Here is a 21060-nt window from a genome sequence, read left to right on the forward strand (position 1 = left end):
TTTGTCAAAACAATTTATTTTAAAAACAATGCTGATTAAATTTTCGAAATTTTAATCAAAACCATAGTAATTAGTATTATGTAGTTATAAGAAATTTATTTTGCTCAAAAATTTAATTTATGGTACTTTTTTATAAAACAAAATGTAAAAATTTATTAATTTTTTTTATAAATAAATCTGTAAAACAAAATCATCTACGTTGATATATATATATAGTATATAATAAATAATATTTAAAAAATATATCACACAAAAATTAATAGATATTATAAAGTATAATAAAGTGTTTATAATATTTCTATAAATATATAAATATATAATTTAAATTTTTAATATAAATTACACGCACAATACATAATTTATATATTATTAACAGATATAAATTTCAGTTGCTTCGATTATCAATTTATTTTTTATGTATATAATCACAATAAAATAATTTAAAAAGTATAATTAAATTAAAATTACTAAAATCAAATAAATTTTTTTTTAGTTTTTCTATAATTTAAATACACTATATTACACATATACTACTGTTGAACTGTCAATATCACAACTGTCACATCACACAATAGATCACCATACAAGAGGAAATGTTATTGTTTCACGTTGCTTCACGTTATCTCATTCCATTAAATTACAAAGGGAAACTTATTGCTGTATATATATACCTATAGATAGATTGCTTTCGTAATTATGCATAATAGTAACCCTGACAAGATATAGGTACAATTTACAAATGTGTGTATGATGAAAACAGAGCCTCCGATTGATTACAAAGCCAGTGTTACATCACACACTATAATTTGTCATGAATAATTTTGTTACGAATAGTCTGTAGAATTTCAAATTAAAGGATTGTCTCTGTCAAATTAGAGGATTCTGTCCAACTATTACAAGAACTTTCCAATTTAATTAATTCGAAGGTATAATGGAAGGTACAATGGTATTTTCGATTGACCATCATGTGTTATATTATCTCTTTGTCTCTGTAAACTGCTACGAAGCGATATAAGAGATAGTCCTGGTCTTATATATAGGTAACTTTATTACTTCTCTTAATTAAATACATTTTTTTGAAAATGTATTTAACGTTACACAAATATAAAACACATGCACTATATATTTTTTACTAATTTTATGTTACTTTTAATTAATTTATAAATTATATATTTTTAATTTAAAAGCAAAACTATTCGAACGCGAAATTCCTGTCGAAATGTTAAGTTTTGTCTGAACTTATTTAATATATAGAAACATAAATTAATTAAGATTAAATTAAATTAAAGATTGAAACAATAAAACAAAATTGTCGATATATTTAGAGAATTTAACTTTATGTTCGTAAGCATGAGCAAATAAAACATTGTCATCGAGAATGATATACAAATTAAATTATACAGGTATTCATGACTCTTTGTTATTCAAGTAGAAAATGGCAAAAGATCAAGGAACAATTGAACCAAATTTTCACTTAAAAGTGAGCCTATCGATCATTTATTTTTTGGGCACCTGGCCACCACGTGCGAGCAAATACCGAATTTTATATTTGCTCTATACTGTCTGTAGTTTCATTTTTCTTTTGGGAATCTTGCTCACCGCCGAGATAGCAAATGTATTCGCCAACTGGGGAGATATGTCAAAAATCCTTGCATTTGCGACCATACTAATGACGAATTTTATTCACGCTTCCAAGGTAACGCAATCTTTAATTAGGATATTATGCCTAGTAGAATGCATAGAATTATAAAGAACTCAATCACATATATATATATATATATATATATATATATATATAATATATATATGGACTCATTATCAATATATATATATATATATATATATATATATATATGGACTCATTATCAATGAATTTAAAAAATAACAATCTAAAAATTAATATAAATTATTCATACATTTTGATTGATTTTCTTTTAAATTATGAAGATGCGGTAGCCCATATACATATATGCTCTTTTTTCTTTTAGCTTTGTTTATAAAAGAAAAAAATAAGTAGAAAAATAATTTTTGCATTGTATTTTTAATTTCAGAAAAAGTGAAACTTGCAATTAAATTAGAAGACATTAATTTATCTAAGAAATAATAATATATAATAAATATATCTTTTATTAATTTTATCTTAATTATATGTATAAAATATTTTTTTATAGCTTTATTATATGTTCTCGTTATTAAATAATAATAATTGTGAATTATAGTTTTTCAATATTTTAATATTTAAAAACAAATTATTTAAATTGATTTTAAATATAATATCTGACACTAAATTTAGAATGGAATCAAGGTGCGATGGTGGTGTAATGGTTAGCATAGTTGCCTTCCAAGCAGTTGATCCGGGTTCGATTCCCGGCCATCGCACACCTTTTTTTTTAAATACTTTCTAATATTTTATACAATTTTTAAGTGATAACAATTAATCTATCATATATTCATTTTTTCTTCATAATTTGTATAAACTCTCAACATTCTCTTCCATTATTACAGAGATTCTTGTGATTACTTATAACATACAATTTTATTATTGTAATTATAATCTACTACGCATTTTGATAATATTAAATTTGTAAAAATATGTTTATAAATATTTTAAAATTATTAATTTCTATTGATTTATATTAATAAACTATTATTTTTCATAAATATATATGTATTTTATATCATAAATTACTATTATACATATTTATTTATGTATGTGTACTCAGCATAAAAGAAGATAAATAAAATATTGATATCTCCAGGTGTTTATTCTTCTTAGTCGTCAAAAGCGAATACAGGCTCTCCTGGATTTAGCCAATAGTTCCGCATTCAGTCGTTATGACAAGAAGCATCAGGATCTCCTTATAAAATATACGTGGAAAGGCCTCTTTCACCACGCGACATATCAGAGCTTTGGCGCGATAGCGGTATTTTGCTGGGGTATCACTCCAATCACTGATCTGATTGCTGGTCGTTCACGGCAATTGCCTATGGAAGGATGGTACCCTTACAACGTAACGAGGACACCGGTGTTCGAGATTACCGCAGCGCATCAGGGTATCGCAATCATAATTGCTTGCTTCCACAATGTGGCATTAGACACCCTGATGACAGGTTTAATCACGGTTGCCTGTTGCCAATTAGCAATCTTGGAGCGAAATATCATGTCGATAGATAATGAAAAAAACCTACAGAATGATAACAGCTTATCGTTTCTAGCCGAAGAGAAGATCTTGTCTTATCTGCAACTCAAACGATGTGCTATGCACAGTAATATGATATTTCTGTAAGTTAAGATATAAAAAAATTATAAGAAAATAGCACAATTTAACTTGTTCCAAGTAATGAATTACATTGATTTGTAGTTTCACGATGGAGATTCAAAACATTTTTAGTACTATCATCTTTTTCCAATTGCTCTCGAATTGTATGATCATTTGCCTGATTGCTTTCAATGTAACGCAGGTAGATCTGATTTGTTTCGATCGGCCTGTATATGTGCTTTGATTTCAACATGATCCGTTGTGCTGCAGATGAAAGTTTATATCCCAGCAGTGCTAATTGGCTTGGTGACATACATGTGTTGCATGACGTATCAGATATTCATTTTTTGCTGGCATGGTAATGAGCTACATCTCCACGTAAGTATTTAAATCAATTTTCTTGATTAAGTGCAAAAGAAGCATATATTATTTTTAGAGTTTACGTATAGTGACAGCCGCATATTCGTGCAATTGGTTCTCCGCTACTAAAGGATTCACCCACAGTCTACAAATCATGATGATAAGATCTCATCGGCCCTTCACTTTGATTGCCGGCAATATTATGATACTATCGTTAGATACTTTTGTACAGGTTCGCGATTTGTTAAAGATCTTTAGTAAAATATTTGAAGCAATATTGATTGAAATTTTTATTAGACTGATTTTAAATAAACCTATATCAATAATTTCGAGATTGCCCTAAATTTTGAAATGTTTGTAACAAAGTTAATAATTTTTATGTATTTTAGATATTACGGATGTCCTATTCAATTTTTACAGTACTTCAAGGTTCTACTATCTAACTATGAACTTATCGTTAAGATTGAATTTTGTAGCTATATTATATTTCCTCGAGTTTACATGACTTCAAAAGAATTATTAATATTTTAGTTTTATTCAACATTATATCACTATGTACAAAATATGTAAAAACGTTGTATATAAAAATACGTTTCATGATCTGTTTGTATATTATAAATCACTATCACCACAGTAAACAATAAAAAATTATTAATCTTGTTAGTTTAGTATTGATAAATTTACTGCGTATACCTATTATTTTTTTATTATTTTGTAGTATTTATTTTGTTCACCGTTAAACGTCTCGAAAAAATTTAGTAGATCAGTCTTCTCGGTTGATTATAGAGCTTCGATCATCACAGCAATGCCTTGGCCACCGCCAATACAAGCGGAACCGATAGCAAACTTTCCAGCTTTCCGTCTCCTACAAACAAATAGTCATATAAAGAAATACTCATATTATCAAAAATGTATGTATTAAATTAAATAAATGTACCTGAGTTCGTGCACTAAATGAGCGGTGATCCTACTACCGGAAGCCGCCAATGGATGGCCCAGAGCGATAGCACCACCATTCACGTTCAATTTATTCAAATCGAGATTAAGATCCTTTGCACATGCCAACGTCTGTGCTCCAAACGCCTCATTGATCTAAGAAAAATGACATAAATAATGCAAAGATAAATAGAAATCTTAATACTATATTGTTTATTATTTCTTGCGTTATATTTATCTTTGCACTTTCATGTTAAAGGATATAATTTATTGAGACAAAATTGAAATTAAAAATATTACCTCAATCAGTTCCATGTCATCAAGTGTTTTGCCTGTGAGTTTGAGTAAGTTCTTGATTGCTGGTGCAGGACCAATTCCCATAATACTCGGCTCTACACCAACAATGCTGTATCCAACTAAACGCGCCAATGGTTTTAAGCCTTCTGTCTTCACAGCTTCTTCGCTTGCTAAAATAACAACACCAGCCCCGTCGCAGATACCCTAAGAAAAAATGAGAGTATAATTAAATTAATTAAAATTTGAAAGAACATAATATATTATATATATAAATATTATATATATATTATATATATATTATATATATATATATATATATATATATATTATTTATTACATAATATTTTATATATATAAATATATATATATATATATATATATATTTATATATATAATCTATTATGTAATAAATAAATAAATATATATATATATATACATTTATTTATTTATTAATATTGCTTTGCATCTATAAATTAAAAGAAAATATATCATACCGATGCGGAACCAGCTGTAACTAGTCCATCTTTTTGGAAAACAGGTTTTAATTTACTCAGGGTTTCTATTGTTGTTTGCGGTCGTGGATGCTCGTCCACACTGACATTTGTATCCTGCTTTTTAATTTTTACTTGCACAGGCGTTATTTCTTCATTAAAACGTCCAGCATCCTGTGCTGTAACGTTTATTTATCTTTTTATTAAACATCCTTGAGTTAAGTTAAAAGAAACTCTAGAATTTTTAATTTAGTAAAAAGACTGGTTTGATAATGAATTAAATTTCATTCCACTTATTTCCTTAGCAGGTATAATAAATAAAACTCTCTATATTAAATAGAGTATTATTGATATTCACCAGCTTTCCAGCGTTGTTGACTGCTCAGGGCAAACTGATCAACCTCCTCTCTCTTTATCTTGTATTGGGCACCGAGTTTCTCCGCAGTCATACCCATGGGCAAATTACAATAGCTATCTGCTAACCCAACCCAGAGTGAGTCTTCAAAATCATATTTCTGTCCTAAAGCAGTTCCATAACGAACGTTTCTCACAACAAAAGGCGCTTGGCTCATGTTTTCTGCACCACCCGTTAAGACAATCTTTGATTCTCCTGTTAAAATGTTCTGTAAAAAGTTATATACTGCTGTAACAACTTTAATTTCTGCAAATTGATAAAAGATAAACGAAAGGCCAACTTAAACGAGCCTAAACGAGATTTATCAATTTATTGAATTCATACGAGCCAAAACTTTTAATTTAAATTCATTTAATTTCTGCATTATTTTCCTATATTTATGTAGATTTATTTATTAATACTTATAATTGTAATCTTTATTTCATATATTTTCGGAAAAATTATATATTAACTTCTCTGTAAAATTTTATTATTCAACTTTTACAGTTTTAATATTTTTAAAAAAGTTCTTATAAAATTTTGAACCAACCTGAGCTCCGCTAACAATTGCTTGAAAACCAGAACCGCATAATCTATTTACAGCAAATGCTGGCTTTTGCAATGGAATTCCTGCTTTCAATAAAACATGCCTTGCTAGAAAAGCTCCATCGAAAGATGATGACTGTGAAAGAAAAATTGTTGAAAGAAAAGTATATTAAATCACAAGAATTGCCAAAGAATTCATAATCGTCAATCGTTGTAAACTGCAACACTTACTACTAAGACATGTCCAAATACAACACTATCTATTTGCTCTGGCTTTAGACCTCCTGCTTGAATTGCAGCGGTTGATGCAACAACTGACAAATCAGTGGCACTTTTATTCACAAACATGCCACCCATTGTACCAAATGGGGTACGCTTCGCAGCAACAATAAAAACACCTATGAAAAATTTCAATATTCTATTAATTAAAAATGACAGCAGAAGAGTCTATATATATTTTTCTTTCTTCTTTTATAAAAAGAATTATGAATTATTTGACTATTGAAAAAACTGCTTGCATTATATATATATATATATATATATATATATATATATATATATATATATTTGTAATATATCTAGAATTTTCTCTTATCTAAAATACTTATATGAATTTACTTGTTTTTTTAAATAACACATAAAGTGTTAACAAAATGCGATCAACATATAAAATATTAACTAAAAGACAGTTCTATTTCTAAATTGCATATGTTTAAATCTCACGATTTTCTATGAAAAAATACTTTTAATGATATATATTAAAATAATTTATATATATATATATATTATAAAATAATATGCATATACCTTTCGTTACGATGGACATTGTGGACTTCTTTTTTACAAATCTCTAACAATAAGATGTAGTATCACCAGGTTAGTGAGACACTCTTGGAACTATTTTAGCTGGAATCTGATGAAAATGGTGATATATTAACTTGAGGAGGATCAAAGTACACTCGAGTATTAATAATGCTGTTTATCGAAATATATATGCTGCATCATGAGTGTGTCGGGAGGGGGCAGATATATTGCCACGTTACTTTAACTCTGACGTTCTCTCTCTTGCTCCTTTTCTTCATATCGCTTCTTTATCATATACAATCTTATAAACATGTTTATACATGTTTTGTATGCGTGTAATAGACGAGGTGTTTAATAAATCATGATACAATAATCAAATGCATAGTCAAATATATATGTTACTTTTTATATTGAAAATTATTCTCTTTCAAAATCTTTTTCAATTTAACAAAAATATTAAATTAATTTTTTTTCTTTACGTATAAAATATCGCTTTTTTCTATTATATTACGATTTATTGAACGCTGTATATAACAAGTGATTAAGTGTTTTGCTGGTTTGGAATGTTTTCAAGGTTTTTTTACGTTTATATTCTGCTAACAGTTAATATATAAGATTTTTTCTCAACAATTTCTAAATTTATTTTATTTTATAAATATTGAATTATACTAATTTTATAGATTATTGAAGCTTAGAATCAAATTATAAAAGTGCAGTTATATATTACATTTCTCTTTCAATATTACGTTTTATTAAATTATGCAATTTTGTTGACTTTGAAACATATATTTCACTATAAGACTTTTTATTACATAGTTTTTGATACAATTACAAATTTTTTAGTGACAGATATGTGGATTTATTTAATCAAAATCTTACAGCAATTTTTTTTTCTCTTCAATATATATGCTTAACAAGTTTGTAATTGTGAAAATAATACACTTATCTTTATCTGATGAACAAAAAATACAGAGTTTCTAGAAGAAATACTTTAATCAAATATTTTACATTGTATGCTTATATATTGTATACTATATTAATAATGTCCTTCATTTGTCAATTTCTATTTCAGTCCAAAAAAATAATACACATCTTATATTACTAGATATAACCGTAAGATTTCAATATTTACAATAATTTTGATGATACAATAACTTTGCAATTAAATAAAATATAAATTTTGAGCTTTTTGTGATTAACGTGATTATAATAATTATTAAAAAATAATGCTGTTATATTTTACTGTGAGCATTCAATAGGTATTTGTAGCCAATGCAATAAAGATTTAAAAATATTCTTAAGATAGTTATTCAATAATTTTAATATAGTTTGATATAATTAAGTGCTTTTAATAAAGCGTTTTATTTTGGCACATTTCCTTAAAAAGAAATTAAATGTGATGTTTAATCTTTTCTATTTCTTATTCTATCTTTCATTTTAAAAAGCTATATGTAAAACTCTACATAACAATTAAAACCTTACATACTATTTGTAAAATCTGTGTCATTCTAAAAAGAAAGAAAAGAAACTATACATAAAACTCTAACATGTGTTTTCCTTTACTTATCGTTTATAACTTAAGTTATAACAATAATAAGTAAGGGAAAACATACATGCTGAGTTTTACATATAGCTTCTTTTTTTCTTTTTAGAATATAAAACACAGATTTAACAAATGCAATAATAATTACTTGTATATGATACCAAACATTTCATTTAAAACAATTGTTTTTACTTTGTTCTAATCTATATAAATCTTTGAGTCATTATTTTCTTTTTAATAAAATGTGCCCAAACAAAACATTTTATTGAAAGCATTTAATTATATCAAACTATATTAAAACTACTGTTATAATATCGGTATAACTCAAAACTATATAAAAATTACATCGACAACAAATATATGTTTGAATGCTCACAGTAAGATAACATACTAATTATTTTTAATATTCATAATAATCACGTTAAGTCGCAAAAATCTCAAAACTTATATTTAATTAGATTGCAAAATTATTGTATCAACAAAATTAAAAGAAAAGAAAACATATAAAATTCTTATGTATAACTTCTTTTTTCTTTTTAAAATTTAATATAAACTAAAAATAGGAAGGTTGAGAGTGAATTATAATAATAATAACGTGTAAATCAACTACTTATATTAGCTCAAGATCCTAAATCTTCTTCTTGGTACTCGACGACACCGGATTGTTTCGCGCTGTCCACTCCCTGCAAAATAATATAGCATTTTTCATCTTACATTTTCAATCTTACCGTGTATACACTTAATATAACATAATGTATATATGTAAATATTTTTGTGTCGAGCCATACTTACATCTTCGAAAAACGTATGTATCTCTTGCGCTGCTTGTACTGATGAGAAGATTGCTTTTAAAATTCTCTTCATTGGAGGCTCTAAAGCGTAATCGATCCCACTCCAAATACATTCTTTGCCTTCCACCTTTGCAATAATTTAAGAATAAGTAAAAAAACCAAATAAGCAAAAATTATATAATTTTTTAATAATTGATTTATATCAAGACAATGCATTTCAATTTAGAAAAATTCAAGGTATACATTTTTGAATATATAAATTAAGTTAAATATAGCTTAAGATCTCACATATCTTTTCGAAAAAGTTACTTATAAAAAATCGCGTCTATGTATTTTCAATATAAAAATATTTTAAAGTTTCTTTTTCTCTACACTATCATCAGAGGAAAAGAATGGATTTTATTCGCATTATAGTTTAGGAACATGACATTTAAATCGATTGCTGCATATTATGACTTCACTGTATAAGATTAGTAGAAGAAAAAAGCAGATATCACAATATATCACATATATTCATAAATATTTTTACCTCCATCACTGCATCCATGGCAATAATAGTATTACTCGCATATTCATCCGAGTCATCAAGCTTTAGCGCGATTCTTTCTGCGTAGATATCAGAATCGTAAATGATTGCCAGATTTCCCAAACCTACAATCTCCCACTTAGCTTCGTTCGGCCATCTCGCGAATACAGTGGCACGTTTCTCAATTATCGGAACTAATTCCTGATCGTCCTCGTCGTCCTCTTCTACATCTTCATCATTTTCTTCATCATCCTCTTCTTCATCTACGTCGTTTCGATCATGTTCTTCGCTCTCCTCCACTTCGCCAATGCATCTCTCACCTAGAAGATATACATCAGCGTAAAAACATAGGTTTATATAAATGCTCTTGAATAATTTTCAAAACATACACATTAGATTTACATAAGAAGCATATATGTATACATTGGAAAGTAAATGATATATAAAAGAACACTCTTAAAGAAGTAATTATTAACGTGAAATGGAAAGATAATAGATTATTGTTATTATTACCTTGAATATTTCTCTTTTCGTGCAATTCTTGCTGAATCCTATCTATGTGCGCTTTAAACTGTCGAGCCAGATCGGGTGATTTAAATTTAATCGCTAATTGCTCGGCGCAGGGTTCCTGCTCGGCATAATTCATACCAGCCCACATCCAAGCTTGATCCGATGTGGCGAGCGGATGGAACTCCACGTCGGGGGTGAGAAGAAAGTTGCAAACGACCTTGTAAACTTGCTCGCGGCGCAGCAGTAACCGATAACTGCCGTGATCCGCGTGATAAAGAATCTTCATCTCGCCGATTCCGCGTTCTTTCCATTCCTTCGTGGTGTTGTCGTATCTGTATAACTTGGCTCTGTGGCAGAACACTACGAACCAAACGAAATTCAATTAATATCTCGATGATCTTGTCATTGCGAATTGCGCTCTTAACTATGATTTTATTATTATTATAGTTATATTATTATCAGCTGATTGACAAGTTTGATCCTATGATTAACATATTTAATTTTTTAATCAGCTAAATAATTTTCCATGTTAAGTAAGAGAAAAAGTAATGATGTAAAAACATGTATAATATATTGTAATATAGAATATGTATATATATATTTAAAAATTATATAATATTCAAGAATGTTTATAAAGCAACACACCTTTTTCTTCATCTTCTTCGCCGGTTCGAACTTCGATGGCATCTGGTAAAGGTATAATGGGTTCAAAGTGAGGATCGTGCTCCTGTTCATTATCCACTTCACCATCATCCTCTTCATTATCCTCCTTTTGTACGGAATCGTCATGCGATTTGTTCTGGACAGCTGCTAAGCTGTTCAGAGATGAAGAGGATGTGGTAGGTTTCGAACCAAATACTGACGATCCCGCACCAGCGAATGAAAAGTTGGGATCTGAAAGAAGTATTATTTAACAATTTTATTATAATAAAAATATTTATACAAACCGAATAACATTTTTAATGAAGTTGAAGCGACAAGTTTTCATTAATAAGCGATTTTTTTTTAAACGATTCTATTGATCTCTAGCAATAGTTATACAGTTTCGTTTGTGCGATTTCGATGAACGTACCAACTTTGAAGGCTTCCGGTTGCGCCGCCGCTGCAGCAAGTGCCGAGAACGATATATTATTCGTGATGAAAAAATTGGGATTGTCCCCTTCATTCTTCTGGATACTCTCAGACGGTTCCGCGTCGAAGATGTTCGTCGTCATCGTTGCCGGCGTTGCGCTAAAGATGCCCGTCGTCGTCGTCATCGTCGTCGTTGTAGAATTACCGAACGTCGGAGCACCAAACGTCAATTTAGAAAAGGGCGTAGAACTGGTGTTGAACACCGAGTTAGTTGACTGATTAGAAATCGTTGACGCGACAGCGGCGTTGTCGTTGGCCTTGGAAGTCGACTGCGCGATCGTCGAACCGAACAGGAACGACGAACTAGATCCCATGGTGGAAGTTATAGTCGACGTGGGTATCTTCGGAATGGAACTCGTCGCAGGGACGGCAGTGGAGGTCGTCTTCATGGTGTTGAAGGAGTTGTTACCTCCATCGAGGCTACCCCCAAACATAGACGTCTTCGGCAAAGTCGCGTTTGTGGTTTTAGTGGCACCGCCGAAAATATTCTTACTAGAATCAATCGTGAAGGTAGGAGCTTTGAATATAGACACGGGCGACGTCCCCTGACTAAACAACGTCGATTGCATGGCTGTGCTTATTAGATTGGAAGCAGTGGTTTGCGCGGTTTCAGCATTGGAAGGACTGCAGATCTTGACATTTTCAAGCGTGGTGTTCGTCGTTTCGTTGCTGCTGAACTGCGGCGAGTTCATGCCGAATGAGAAGGTTGTAGTCTTCTTGTCGTTGAACAGCTTTAGATCGCCGGTGCCAAAGCTCATCGTGGAACTGTCAAAAATGTTCGATGTATCCGAGGATGACATAAACGTCGTTGGAGGAAGTGTAGTGAAGGAGAATCCATTTTTCACAGACGAGGATTGCGTTATGTTCTGAACAGGATCAGTACTTTTGGGGTCGCTCGACGTAGTCACATTAGAAACGAGTTTTGATAGATTTAGCGGCTTCTCTTCCGCTACGAACGATTTCCATTGTGTTGAGTCTTGAGTAGAATTATCCGGATATAGGACTACGCTCGGTTTTCTACATCCCCTACAGCCGGGACAATCTTCCTTTTGTTTATAGGCGTAGAAGTTCTCTGGTAACTGCAGTTTTAAGGCAGCCGCCTTCTCCTCCGGAGTGACCTTCGCCTCGTAGACGATCTCGATTTCCTCGACCGTCTGTGTCGGTGTTTTTATTGTCGCGGACTTGTTCACTTTCTCGCTGCTGCTGCTAGGAAACGATCCAATATTCTTTCTCGCGTCGTCGATTGCTTTCTTGAAATCTGTCGCGATGTCGGACGTCTTGAAGCGACAGGCAAACTGCATATACTCGAGCTCGCCGTCGCTATAATCTCCTGTGGTCCACAACCACGTTTTCTCGTCCTTAGACGTAAACTCTAGCTCGCTGGATAAATGATGATTCAGACACAGTTTCAGCACATGATCTCGTCGCATGATCAGACGCAGCTTGCCGGTCTCTTTGTGGCGTAGCAACTTGATATCACCTAATCCACGTTCCTTCCACTCCTTCACGGCGGTGTCAAACCTGTAAAGCTTCGCTCGATGACTATACAACACCTCCTCGTCCTCCTCGCCGGTTTTCACTTCGATCTTGTCCGGCAATGGTATAACCGGCGAGAATTGAACGTCTTCACTTTCCACCACCTCATCCTCGCTGGTCTCGCCACCACCGCCACCACCAGGTGATTTAGCCGGCGACTTTGCTGCGAAATTAAAACCGAACGACTTGGCGGGAGAATCGAAGGTAAACGGTGTATCATCCGAATTAGTGGTGGATTTCACCGGCATACCAAACACAAAGCTCCTTGGACCCTCCTCGGATTTAGGCGGAATAGTCTTCGTACTATCAATCACATTTTTATCTTCTGCCTTTGGCATCCGGAAACTGAAACCGGTACCGGCGTCCTTAGGAATGCCAAAGGAAAACGTAGTAATTGGCGTCGTTAAGGAAGATGGCAGCTGGAATATGTTAACCTGCGGCGGCTTGGGCGGTTGTGACGGATCCTTAGGTTTGTCACAAGCGACGCAGTAGATGTTTGTGCCAGAATTGACGAGGTAACAGTCTGGACAGGACCAGGAGCCGGCAGGCGGTTTATATAACTCCGACAATGGTGGTTTGTCGACAGGCTTGTTGTTAACGGAGCTGCTCTTGTTATTTGCCGTCAAAGATGGTGATGGAGCCTCGCAGGCCATGCACTTCAGATCCGTAGCGTTGTTTCTAGTGTAACATTCACTGCATTCCCAGGAACCGGGCGGCGGCTTGTACAGTTCCGACAACGATGGTAGGGGTTGAGATTTTGTCTGTGCGTTTTGGCTCTTGTTGTCACTAGACGACACCTTCTTTTCGAGCTCCTTTGCGACTTCACTTGGGCTGCAGCCCCTGATTAACTTCTGTTGGCAGCTCGTCACGACACCATAGAACTGCGAGGCTAATTCCGAGGTGTTGAAGCTCACGTTGTGTAACAATCCCATCTTATTGGATTCTTTATTCCCGGTCAAAGTGACGACTGTAGCGCCGTTCTTATAAGCAAACGTTGTATTCGGGGATATTTCGTGACTGTAAACCTTGGAGTTCTTGTTGTCTGTCAGTAGCAAACGAATTTTGCCGGATTTCACGTCCAATAATAGCACTACTGGTCCTGTTCCTTTGTTTTTCGACTTAGTGTTTACACCGCTGGTATATTGGAGACTTGCTGTTCCGTCGAATAACTTGTACTCGCTTTCAGTCTGCAACTGCACTTCCTCATCCTTAGATCCTGATTTCATAGCAGAAGGTGGCGGCAAACGAGGTCTTCTCAGTCCCGTAGAATTTTGGCTGGATAATTGTGCGGGTGAGGTGAATATCGACGATGTGTTGGACGTCGCATTCGAATCAGACGGAATTGTTACCGAAGTCGAGGAGAAAAGAAACTTTGCAGATTGCGTCGTGGCGCTTGTTGCGGTGGTCATAGTGTTTTTCGCAGCTTCGAGCTTACTTTGCGACTTGAACGTAAATCCGCTGAACGGACTGACTTTCGGCGTTTCTTCGGACTTCTTGGAATCACTCGCCTCGACATCTTTAACTTCCTGAATGATAGGTTTCGAGCTGAAGGAAAATCCTCCTAGCGTCGTCGTGCCCGATTTCGATTTTTCCGACAAAACTGTTTCCGTCGTCGAACTTATCTTAGCTTGTTGCGTCGGTTGTGCTTTCTGACTCTTAGACGTATCGCAGAAAAAAGAAGTTTTATCAGTGGTCTTTTCCGGAGATGTTGCATTTAGGCTGAGTTTCGCTTGATCAAAAGCCTCTTTGAACGCCATTGCGTCTTCAGCAGTTTTAAACCTGATGCAGAGTTTCTCCAGTTTCATTTCTTCATCGGCGAAGTCGTTAGCGACCCAGAATAAAGCCTTGTTGTTGTTCGTCATAGGGGTCAATTCCATATCTGGTCTTAGCATATGATTCGCGCAGATCTTTAGAATTTGATCGCGACGCATCAGTAGGCGTACCTTACCTTCGATGTTACGTAGCAGTTTCACATAACCGACACCACGTTCCTTCCATTCCTTATCGACAAAGCGGAATAGCTTAGCCCGGCCGCAATACAGAATATCCTCGTCCTCTTCACCAGTAGTAACCTTCACCTTTGCGGGCAAAGGTATGACCGGCACGAAGTCCGGTATCGGATCGTGCTCCTGTTCGCATATTTCAGTAGACGTGTTCGGCGAGTCAATTGGTTCGTAGATAGTCTTGGTAATATTAACAGTTTTATCGAGTCCCTTGGTAGCATTAATCTGAGTGTTTAACAGAGTACTGCTAGGAGTCGTGTGAGTAATCGTAGACGACGTATTGGTTGTTGTTAGATTCGCATAGATTGGTGGTGCGTTGATGCTAGGTGGTGTTACGTAGATGGTAGTTGGCGGTAAATTGACAGTCGTTGGTATAGTAGCCTGCGAAGGCATGGCAATTTGATAACAATGTGGTGCGTTCGACGGTTTCGTTGTCATCGTCGTTGGCGCTACAGCCGTCGTCGCCGTCGCTGCTGTCGTCATAGGTGTGGAAAATGTGACAACTGCTCCTCCTCCCAGGCGATACTGCGGTGGTATGGTGACGCTCAAGGTAGGTTGAATCGACGGCGTCGTGGTCGGTAGTATATCAGACGTCGTGATAACAACGTTCACGGGCGGCGCCTTGTTCACTGGCGCGTCTTTGATAATCGTCGTCGTTGTAGTAGTTGTCAATGTCATAGTCGTCTCAGGTTTCGTCCGTGGTGTTTCGATTTTTTGTTTCAGTGGTATCTGCAACGACGTTGCATTCGCTGCAGCTGCTGCCGGCATAAGATCGGGTAACTGCGAGGAAAGCGTCGATGCGAAAAGACCCTGCTGCAATGGATTATCCGGTACCTTTGACTGATTGGGATACAGTACTGGCATCGGATAGACAGTGTGCGGATACAAGGATGATATAGCCGCTTGAGTATTTGGATCAGTAAATGGTATTCCGCCCTGATAATATCCTTGGAAGGCGGCCGCCGCGGAAGGATACACCAATGACGAATAAGGATGTCGAGCGTGCTGGGACGCGAATATGTTACCGGAGATCGAAGACGCCGGTCCGGTTGGTTGATTCTGGTAGCCCAAATCGGCGTACTCGTCGTCGTCGAAGACGTAGAAATCGTCGGGATCGACAGGGGGATTGACGACATTCTGCTGGATTCGCTGCTGCTGCTGCTGCTGTTGCTGCTTCTGATTCTCTTTACGTGACTCCATCACCTCCTTCGTCAGAGTGTCCACTTTGTCATTTAACGTCTTCATCTGTGTTGTCATGCTTTTCATCTGTTCCATCAGTTCCTGCATCTCGTTGTCCCAAGATTGCATGATTTGACGTATCTGGGCGTCGAGACGCTCCGGACTCGGACGCGCTTCTGTACGATTCTTCGACAGATTCAAATAATCCTGATATTGCAGTCTGCATGGTGTGCTGGCGTGACGCGGCGTGCGATGAGCGTTCCTTTGAGGAGTGCTCAGCATGTTCGAGTTATTGCCGGTCAGTGCTGTCAGCAATGCCGGATTCGCGACTGTTTGATCCGCGGCGCTGTGAGTGGGCGAGTAACTCTCGTCGGATATATTGTCGAGATCGTTCCTACTCAAATCGCCTCTACCCAGATCCGGATCTATTCTTTTCAACTCGTTCTCGATATCGGTGATATGAGTGCCGAGCTCGGCATTCAGCGGGTGTTTGGGATTCGTGCCGGGACTACGAAGTCGGTCCAACGTAAGGTAGAAACAGTTTCTTGCCTTCGACAACATTATGACGTGTTGAGATCGCATCTCTGATGTCAGGCTCTCGCGGGGCGTGGAGTTTACTATTTCGTCCGCGAACATCTTGTAGATCTGCGCTTGTTGGAACGACGCCTCCGGACATTTGAGTGCCTGAAGAGCGTCGATCGCTTGCTCGTATTGCTTGTCGCGCACGAGCCGCTGCGCCAGCAACAACTTGCCTTCTTCGAGAGCGGTTGTCAACTCGAAGTTATTCATCTCCTTGCCCTGATAGTTGAACAGTTTTGACGATGACATACGTAAAGTTTGATTATTCTGCAGTCTTTCCAACAGCGGTATAGCGGCGGTCCAATACAGCTCGGAACGTGTCTCCCATCTGGGAATGTAGCCGTTCTTCGCATCCTTCTCTTTCGTCGTCTTTGCGCGATAGTGAAACATGCGTGCCAGATGCACCAACAACACCGGATGCATACCGTGGTTGCCGATGCAACGAACGACTTCCAAACCTTGTTGCAATTCCTGTCGCAATTCGCCGATATCGCCTTCTACGTCCTGTCGCTTAGAACACATCTTGTACGCCGCAGACCACCATTTTTCCTGATTGCTGGTAGACAACGTCGCAGTTAAATCGATCGGTAGTGTTGGCAGTCTTTCGGGATTGATGAAACTACCGAGTTGTTGTTCCTCCAGAACGGCAGATGAGCAGAGTATAGCCGCGTTAAGAAACGCGTCAATGTCGAGGAGACATAAACTGTCGGGTGCTGCCTGGCTTGTATTGAATACCGAAAACTGCAACGATGGAAATACACGTGAATATTGATCTGGATATGGAGCGTCTTTCTGTTGAGGTCGATTCTCCATTCCGAGCCAGATTTGATGATGCAAAGAAGCGGGCCACACTTCTTGTGCAGCTGCAAATAAACAATTGTAAGCTTATTGAATTTGAAGATTGTTTTTAAGTTATTATTTTAATAATTTATATGATGTATTTTAATGATTTATATGATTATTTATTGCGATATTTTTTAATTATTAATTTAAAATTATAACTTTATATATAATTCATTATTATCGATAGAAGTCTTACAATAAATATATAATGCAGATATAGTATATGTTGTGTAAAATAATATAAAATATAATTATTTAGTACACATCCAATTATGAAATATTTATTATATTTTTAATGTTAAAGAAAAGTTCTTATACATACTTTGACTGTAATGTTTCAGTTGACTTGAAGTACAGAAACGTAGAGGTGGATCAGAAGCAGAATGATGGCAAAAAAATGAACTTTGCACATGATCAAGATGCACTCTGATTACAAAAATTCTCTAAAAAAGCAAATGTACATTTAAGGTAATATAATATATAGTACTAAATGTAAATTTAGGATAATATACATCTAGAAAATTCGCATAAAATTAATTAGATTTGCACCTGATAGATACGCTCCCTCCAAAGTCCTGTGCAAAATTTATCAATTCTATCCAATAATTTCTTTGCATCATCTTTAGCATAGTTTTGAAGAATGTAACCTAGGGAAAAAAATATAGAATATTTAGAATATATTATTAATAGCAATGAATATTTAACGTCTATAAATTTTATTCTTACCAGCTTGACAGCACCGATACGCAGCTTCTTTGATCCATATATTTAATTGATTCTTAAATGCGTCATCCTCTAGATGCATGCCTGTACGGGTTTCCAGTGGAGCCATATGTAAAGCAACTAACAACAAAGGTGCGCATAGTCTTCCTGTTTCGCTCCAGCTACCTTGTTCGCGTTTCGTTTTGCGCAATAATAAGCATGCTAAATGGAAGTGTAACTGACCCCACATGTGTGTAAACAAGTGCTCCGTAAAAGCGTGCTGCTTAGAAAAGTTTTTTAGCTCCATTTCGCGCAGATTTTGATCAAAACTAAAACATAATTTATAACTTTTTAAAAACCTTAAAAAAAAAATATATATATATATATAAAAAGAGAACATATTTATATAATAATTATTTATATAAGCTTAAATTTTATTATTATTCTACAACTTCTCAAGTTGTATAATGCACAATTTAAATGAAAGATGTGTATCATTCAATGTACATACTTGAATACTGCTTGTGTGGCCTCTGAAATGCTTTTCTTTATATCACTGCCTTGTTCCTTGAGACACAGTGCTGTATATCTATCCGATACAGATATATAAAAAAACCAGAAGGACCAATCAAAGGATTTAGTTTCTTTACACTTTGTTTGTAATTCGTATAGTAGCTGATACCACACAATGCTACTTCTGTGACAAACAGTAGCTTCCACACAAGCAGCATATTCATAAGCTTTATCCAATTTGTTTTCCAACATATAATGATTTAACAATTTGATGCGAAGCTGGACATCATTTGGTCTTGCAGTCAATTCAGCTAAAAAAATATTTATATAAATATTAGTTTTTGACTGTAATCACTCTTCATTATGCAAATAGATTATATTTATTTACATTTGATAAGTGCTTCGAGATCATCACTGCTATTGTTTGGTTTTTCTACAGTCAACATTTTTTCTTTCAACTGAAAAACTACTGGATGATGTGGAAATTGTTTGTCAGCTCTTTCTATCCAATATTTTATTTTATTGATATCCATTCCTAGATTCATGTCAACCAATAATTCACATACTGTAAAATAAAAATAAACAATTATATAATAAATCCATTACACTGTTGCAAAAATATTTAAGTATGTGAGATAATACACACTGATGCTTATTTGTTACCTTTTAAGACAAGATCATCTTGTCTTCCTTCAAGTTCAAGAGAAATTTTGTACTCGTTAAAAGCTGCTTCTTTTTGGCCAAGAGCTTCATATGCCTGACCCAACAATTTGTGTGCACTGGCAGAACCATCTCGTATTTCTAAATAACTGGATACATATCTTTTAGTAGATTCATAATCACCTACTTGATAATACAGTTTGGCAACATTGTAACAGCGAAGGTTTTTCTGTAAAGAAAATTAAATATTATTAAAATCTTATAAATATTATTAAAAATTTATTATTAATATTATTAAAATCTAGAAATAAGTTAGAAATTCAAAAATATTTTTTATAATAGGTTATAATATAATTGAAATAATCAAAGGAATTTTTTACATTAAAATTTATTAAAATGTATATTTAAAAAATTCAGATATATTATCATAATATTAAATAATTACATTATTTCATTTAATACTTTATTTATTTAATATGCATATAGAAAAAAAAATATATATATATTTTACTTCTTTATATATTTTTATCTTCAAAAAATTTGTATTTTATTAACTAAATTAATAATGTAAGAATTTTGAATAAAATAAATTCGTTTATTAATTAATTTCTGAGATTTTCTAAAAATTACATTCTATTTTTCATTATGAAATTGAGAATCTGGTTTAACATAAAAAAAAATAGTAAACACATTGCCTTAACGACATATGTTGTTTTTGTGTCATAAGATGTATAAAAATGACTGCGTGAAATATAATTATGTACAACGGTGCTTGTCACTCGAGCCATACGAAATAAAATTGAAGCCTCTGGACTTTATTAAGACGGTGAATAAATCTAGTTCAGAATTAGCTATCGTTTCGCGGTGATAGTTTCGGGACGACAGTTTCCCGCGAAAATTCGCCATCATCGTTACGTTACGACGTCTCGCTCGCGTGTCTACCCTCGTCTGGCTTTGAGACGAGATTCAAGGTCTCCGGTGCACCGTACCTGCCGTGGTGGACGAATATATCACCAGGACAAGATGCCGAATACGCCTTTGTTCGGGATCGGCCTCGTTGTAGCCAAAAATTGACGAGAAATAATCCGTTCGGACGTAAAACACGCGCGTGGAAAAGAGAAAGAGAGAAGAAAAAAAACAGGTTTCGCGCAACCGACGAAAGTAACCTCACTCACCTCGCTCTCGCTTCGCAGTTTGCTGAAGATACTCTGCACATGACGATCAACGTCCTTCTTGGAACGAAACATGCTGTACAGCTGGCTCGACACCCGGCCGGCTTCGCTCCTCTTCCTACGACACTCGCTAACTTGGCACTATTCTCGTTCGTTCGGCTATTCGGTTTATCACAGCGCGAATTCGCTCGCAACGCACGTCTCTTTCAAACGGTCTCTCTCGTTCAGTACCGCCAACGAAAATGACGGATAACACGAATTTTCCCTAGGACGTATCGGGTGAA

At 34.6% G+C, this 21060-nt stretch overlaps 3 protein-coding genes and 1 non-coding gene across 4 annotated transcripts; 2 read left to right on the forward strand and 2 right to left on the reverse strand.

Moving 5' to 3' along the window:
• The first annotated feature begins 1267 nt into the window (after window positions 1-1267).
• Window positions 1268-4361, forward strand: LOC114928498 (4-vinylanisole receptor). The gene is made up of 6 exons (XM_029299736.2): window positions 1268-1696; window positions 2760-3283; window positions 3363-3462; window positions 3531-3638; window positions 3697-3852; window positions 4010-4361. Exons 1-6 carry the CDS (start codon window positions 1436-1438, stop codon window positions 4061-4063), a joined length of 1203 nt encoding a protein of 400 aa, XP_029155569.2. The 5' UTR covers window positions 1268-1435; the 3' UTR covers window positions 4064-4361.
• On the forward strand, window positions 2308-2379 carry TRNAG-UCC (transfer RNA glycine (anticodon UCC)). Its single transcript has one exon. It is a non-coding gene; the product is annotated as a tRNA-Gly (tRNA).
• Window positions 4137-7330, reverse strand: yip2 (yippee interacting protein 2). The gene is made up of 8 exons (XM_085479852.1): window positions 7092-7330; window positions 6516-6682; window positions 6289-6420; window positions 5703-5967; window positions 5348-5523; window positions 4857-5057; window positions 4558-4712; window positions 4137-4485 (listed from the first exon to the last, which is right to left on the reverse strand). Exons 1-8 carry the CDS (start codon window positions 7108-7110, stop codon window positions 4401-4403), a joined length of 1200 nt encoding a protein of 399 aa, XP_085335978.1. The 5' UTR covers window positions 7111-7330; the 3' UTR covers window positions 4137-4400.
• Window positions 7331-8279: 949 nt separating this feature from the next.
• LOC114928497 (E3 SUMO-protein ligase RanBP2) lies at window positions 8280-20996 on the reverse strand. Its single transcript, XM_029299735.2, has 13 exons — window positions 20780-20996; window positions 19608-19833; window positions 19333-19509; window positions 18943-19255; window positions 18456-18760; window positions 18279-18376; window positions 18052-18172; window positions 11531-17749; window positions 11104-11352; window positions 10462-10818; window positions 9952-10268; window positions 9424-9549; window positions 8280-9314 (listed from the first exon to the last, which is right to left on the reverse strand). Exons 1-13 carry the CDS (start codon window positions 20849-20851, stop codon window positions 9252-9254), a joined length of 8643 nt encoding a protein of 2880 aa, XP_029155568.2. The 5' UTR covers window positions 20852-20996; the 3' UTR covers window positions 8280-9251.
• Window positions 20997-21060: the final 64 nt, after the last annotated feature.

This window comes from Nylanderia fulva, unplaced genomic scaffold (assembly GCF_048542155.1).
Source record: "Nylanderia fulva isolate GAGA-0341 unplaced genomic scaffold, ASM4854215v1 Scaffold1, whole genome shotgun sequence".
Classification (NCBI taxonomy): Eukaryota; Metazoa; Arthropoda; class Insecta; order Hymenoptera; family Formicidae; genus Nylanderia; species Nylanderia fulva.

What these genes read in the sequence shown, in the direction of transcription:
- yip2 (XM_085479852.1), bottom strand. An exon ending in CAATTGTTAGCGGAGCTCAG is followed by an intron (nt 5,968 to 6,288) that starts GTTGGTTCAAAA and finishes AACTTTTTACAG; the next exon opens with AACATTTTAACAGGAGAATC. An exon ending in TTACAGCTGGTTCCGCATCG is followed by an intron (nt 5,058 to 5,347) that starts GTATGATATATT and finishes ATTTTTTCTTAG; the next exon opens with GGTATCTGCGACGGGGCTGG.
- LOC114928498 (XM_029299736.2), top strand. Translation starts at nt 1,436, where the DNA reads ATGGCAAAAGATCAAGGAACAATTGAACCAAATTTTCACTTAAAAGTG. An exon ending in ATTTTATTCACGCTTCCAAG is followed by an intron (nt 1,697 to 2,759) that starts GTAACGCAATCT and finishes TGATATCTCCAG; the next exon opens with GTGTTTATTCTTCTTAGTCG. An exon ending in CACAGTAATATGATATTTCT is followed by an intron (nt 3,284 to 3,362) that starts GTAAGTTAAGAT and finishes ATTGATTTGTAG; the next exon opens with TTTCACGATGGAGATTCAAA.
- LOC114928497 (XM_029299735.2), bottom strand. Translation starts at nt 20,851, where the DNA reads ATGTTTCGTTCCAAGAAGGACGTTGATCGTCATGTGCAGAGTATCTTC. An exon ending in GTATCGGTGCTGTCAAGCTG is followed by an intron (nt 18,377 to 18,455) that starts GTAAGAATAAAA and finishes TTTTTTCCCTAG; the next exon opens with GTTACATTCTTCAAAACTAT. An exon ending in CGAAAAGAGAAATATTCAAG is followed by an intron (nt 10,269 to 10,461) that starts GTAATAATAACA and finishes TATATCTTCTAG; the next exon opens with GTGAGAGATGCATTGGCGAA.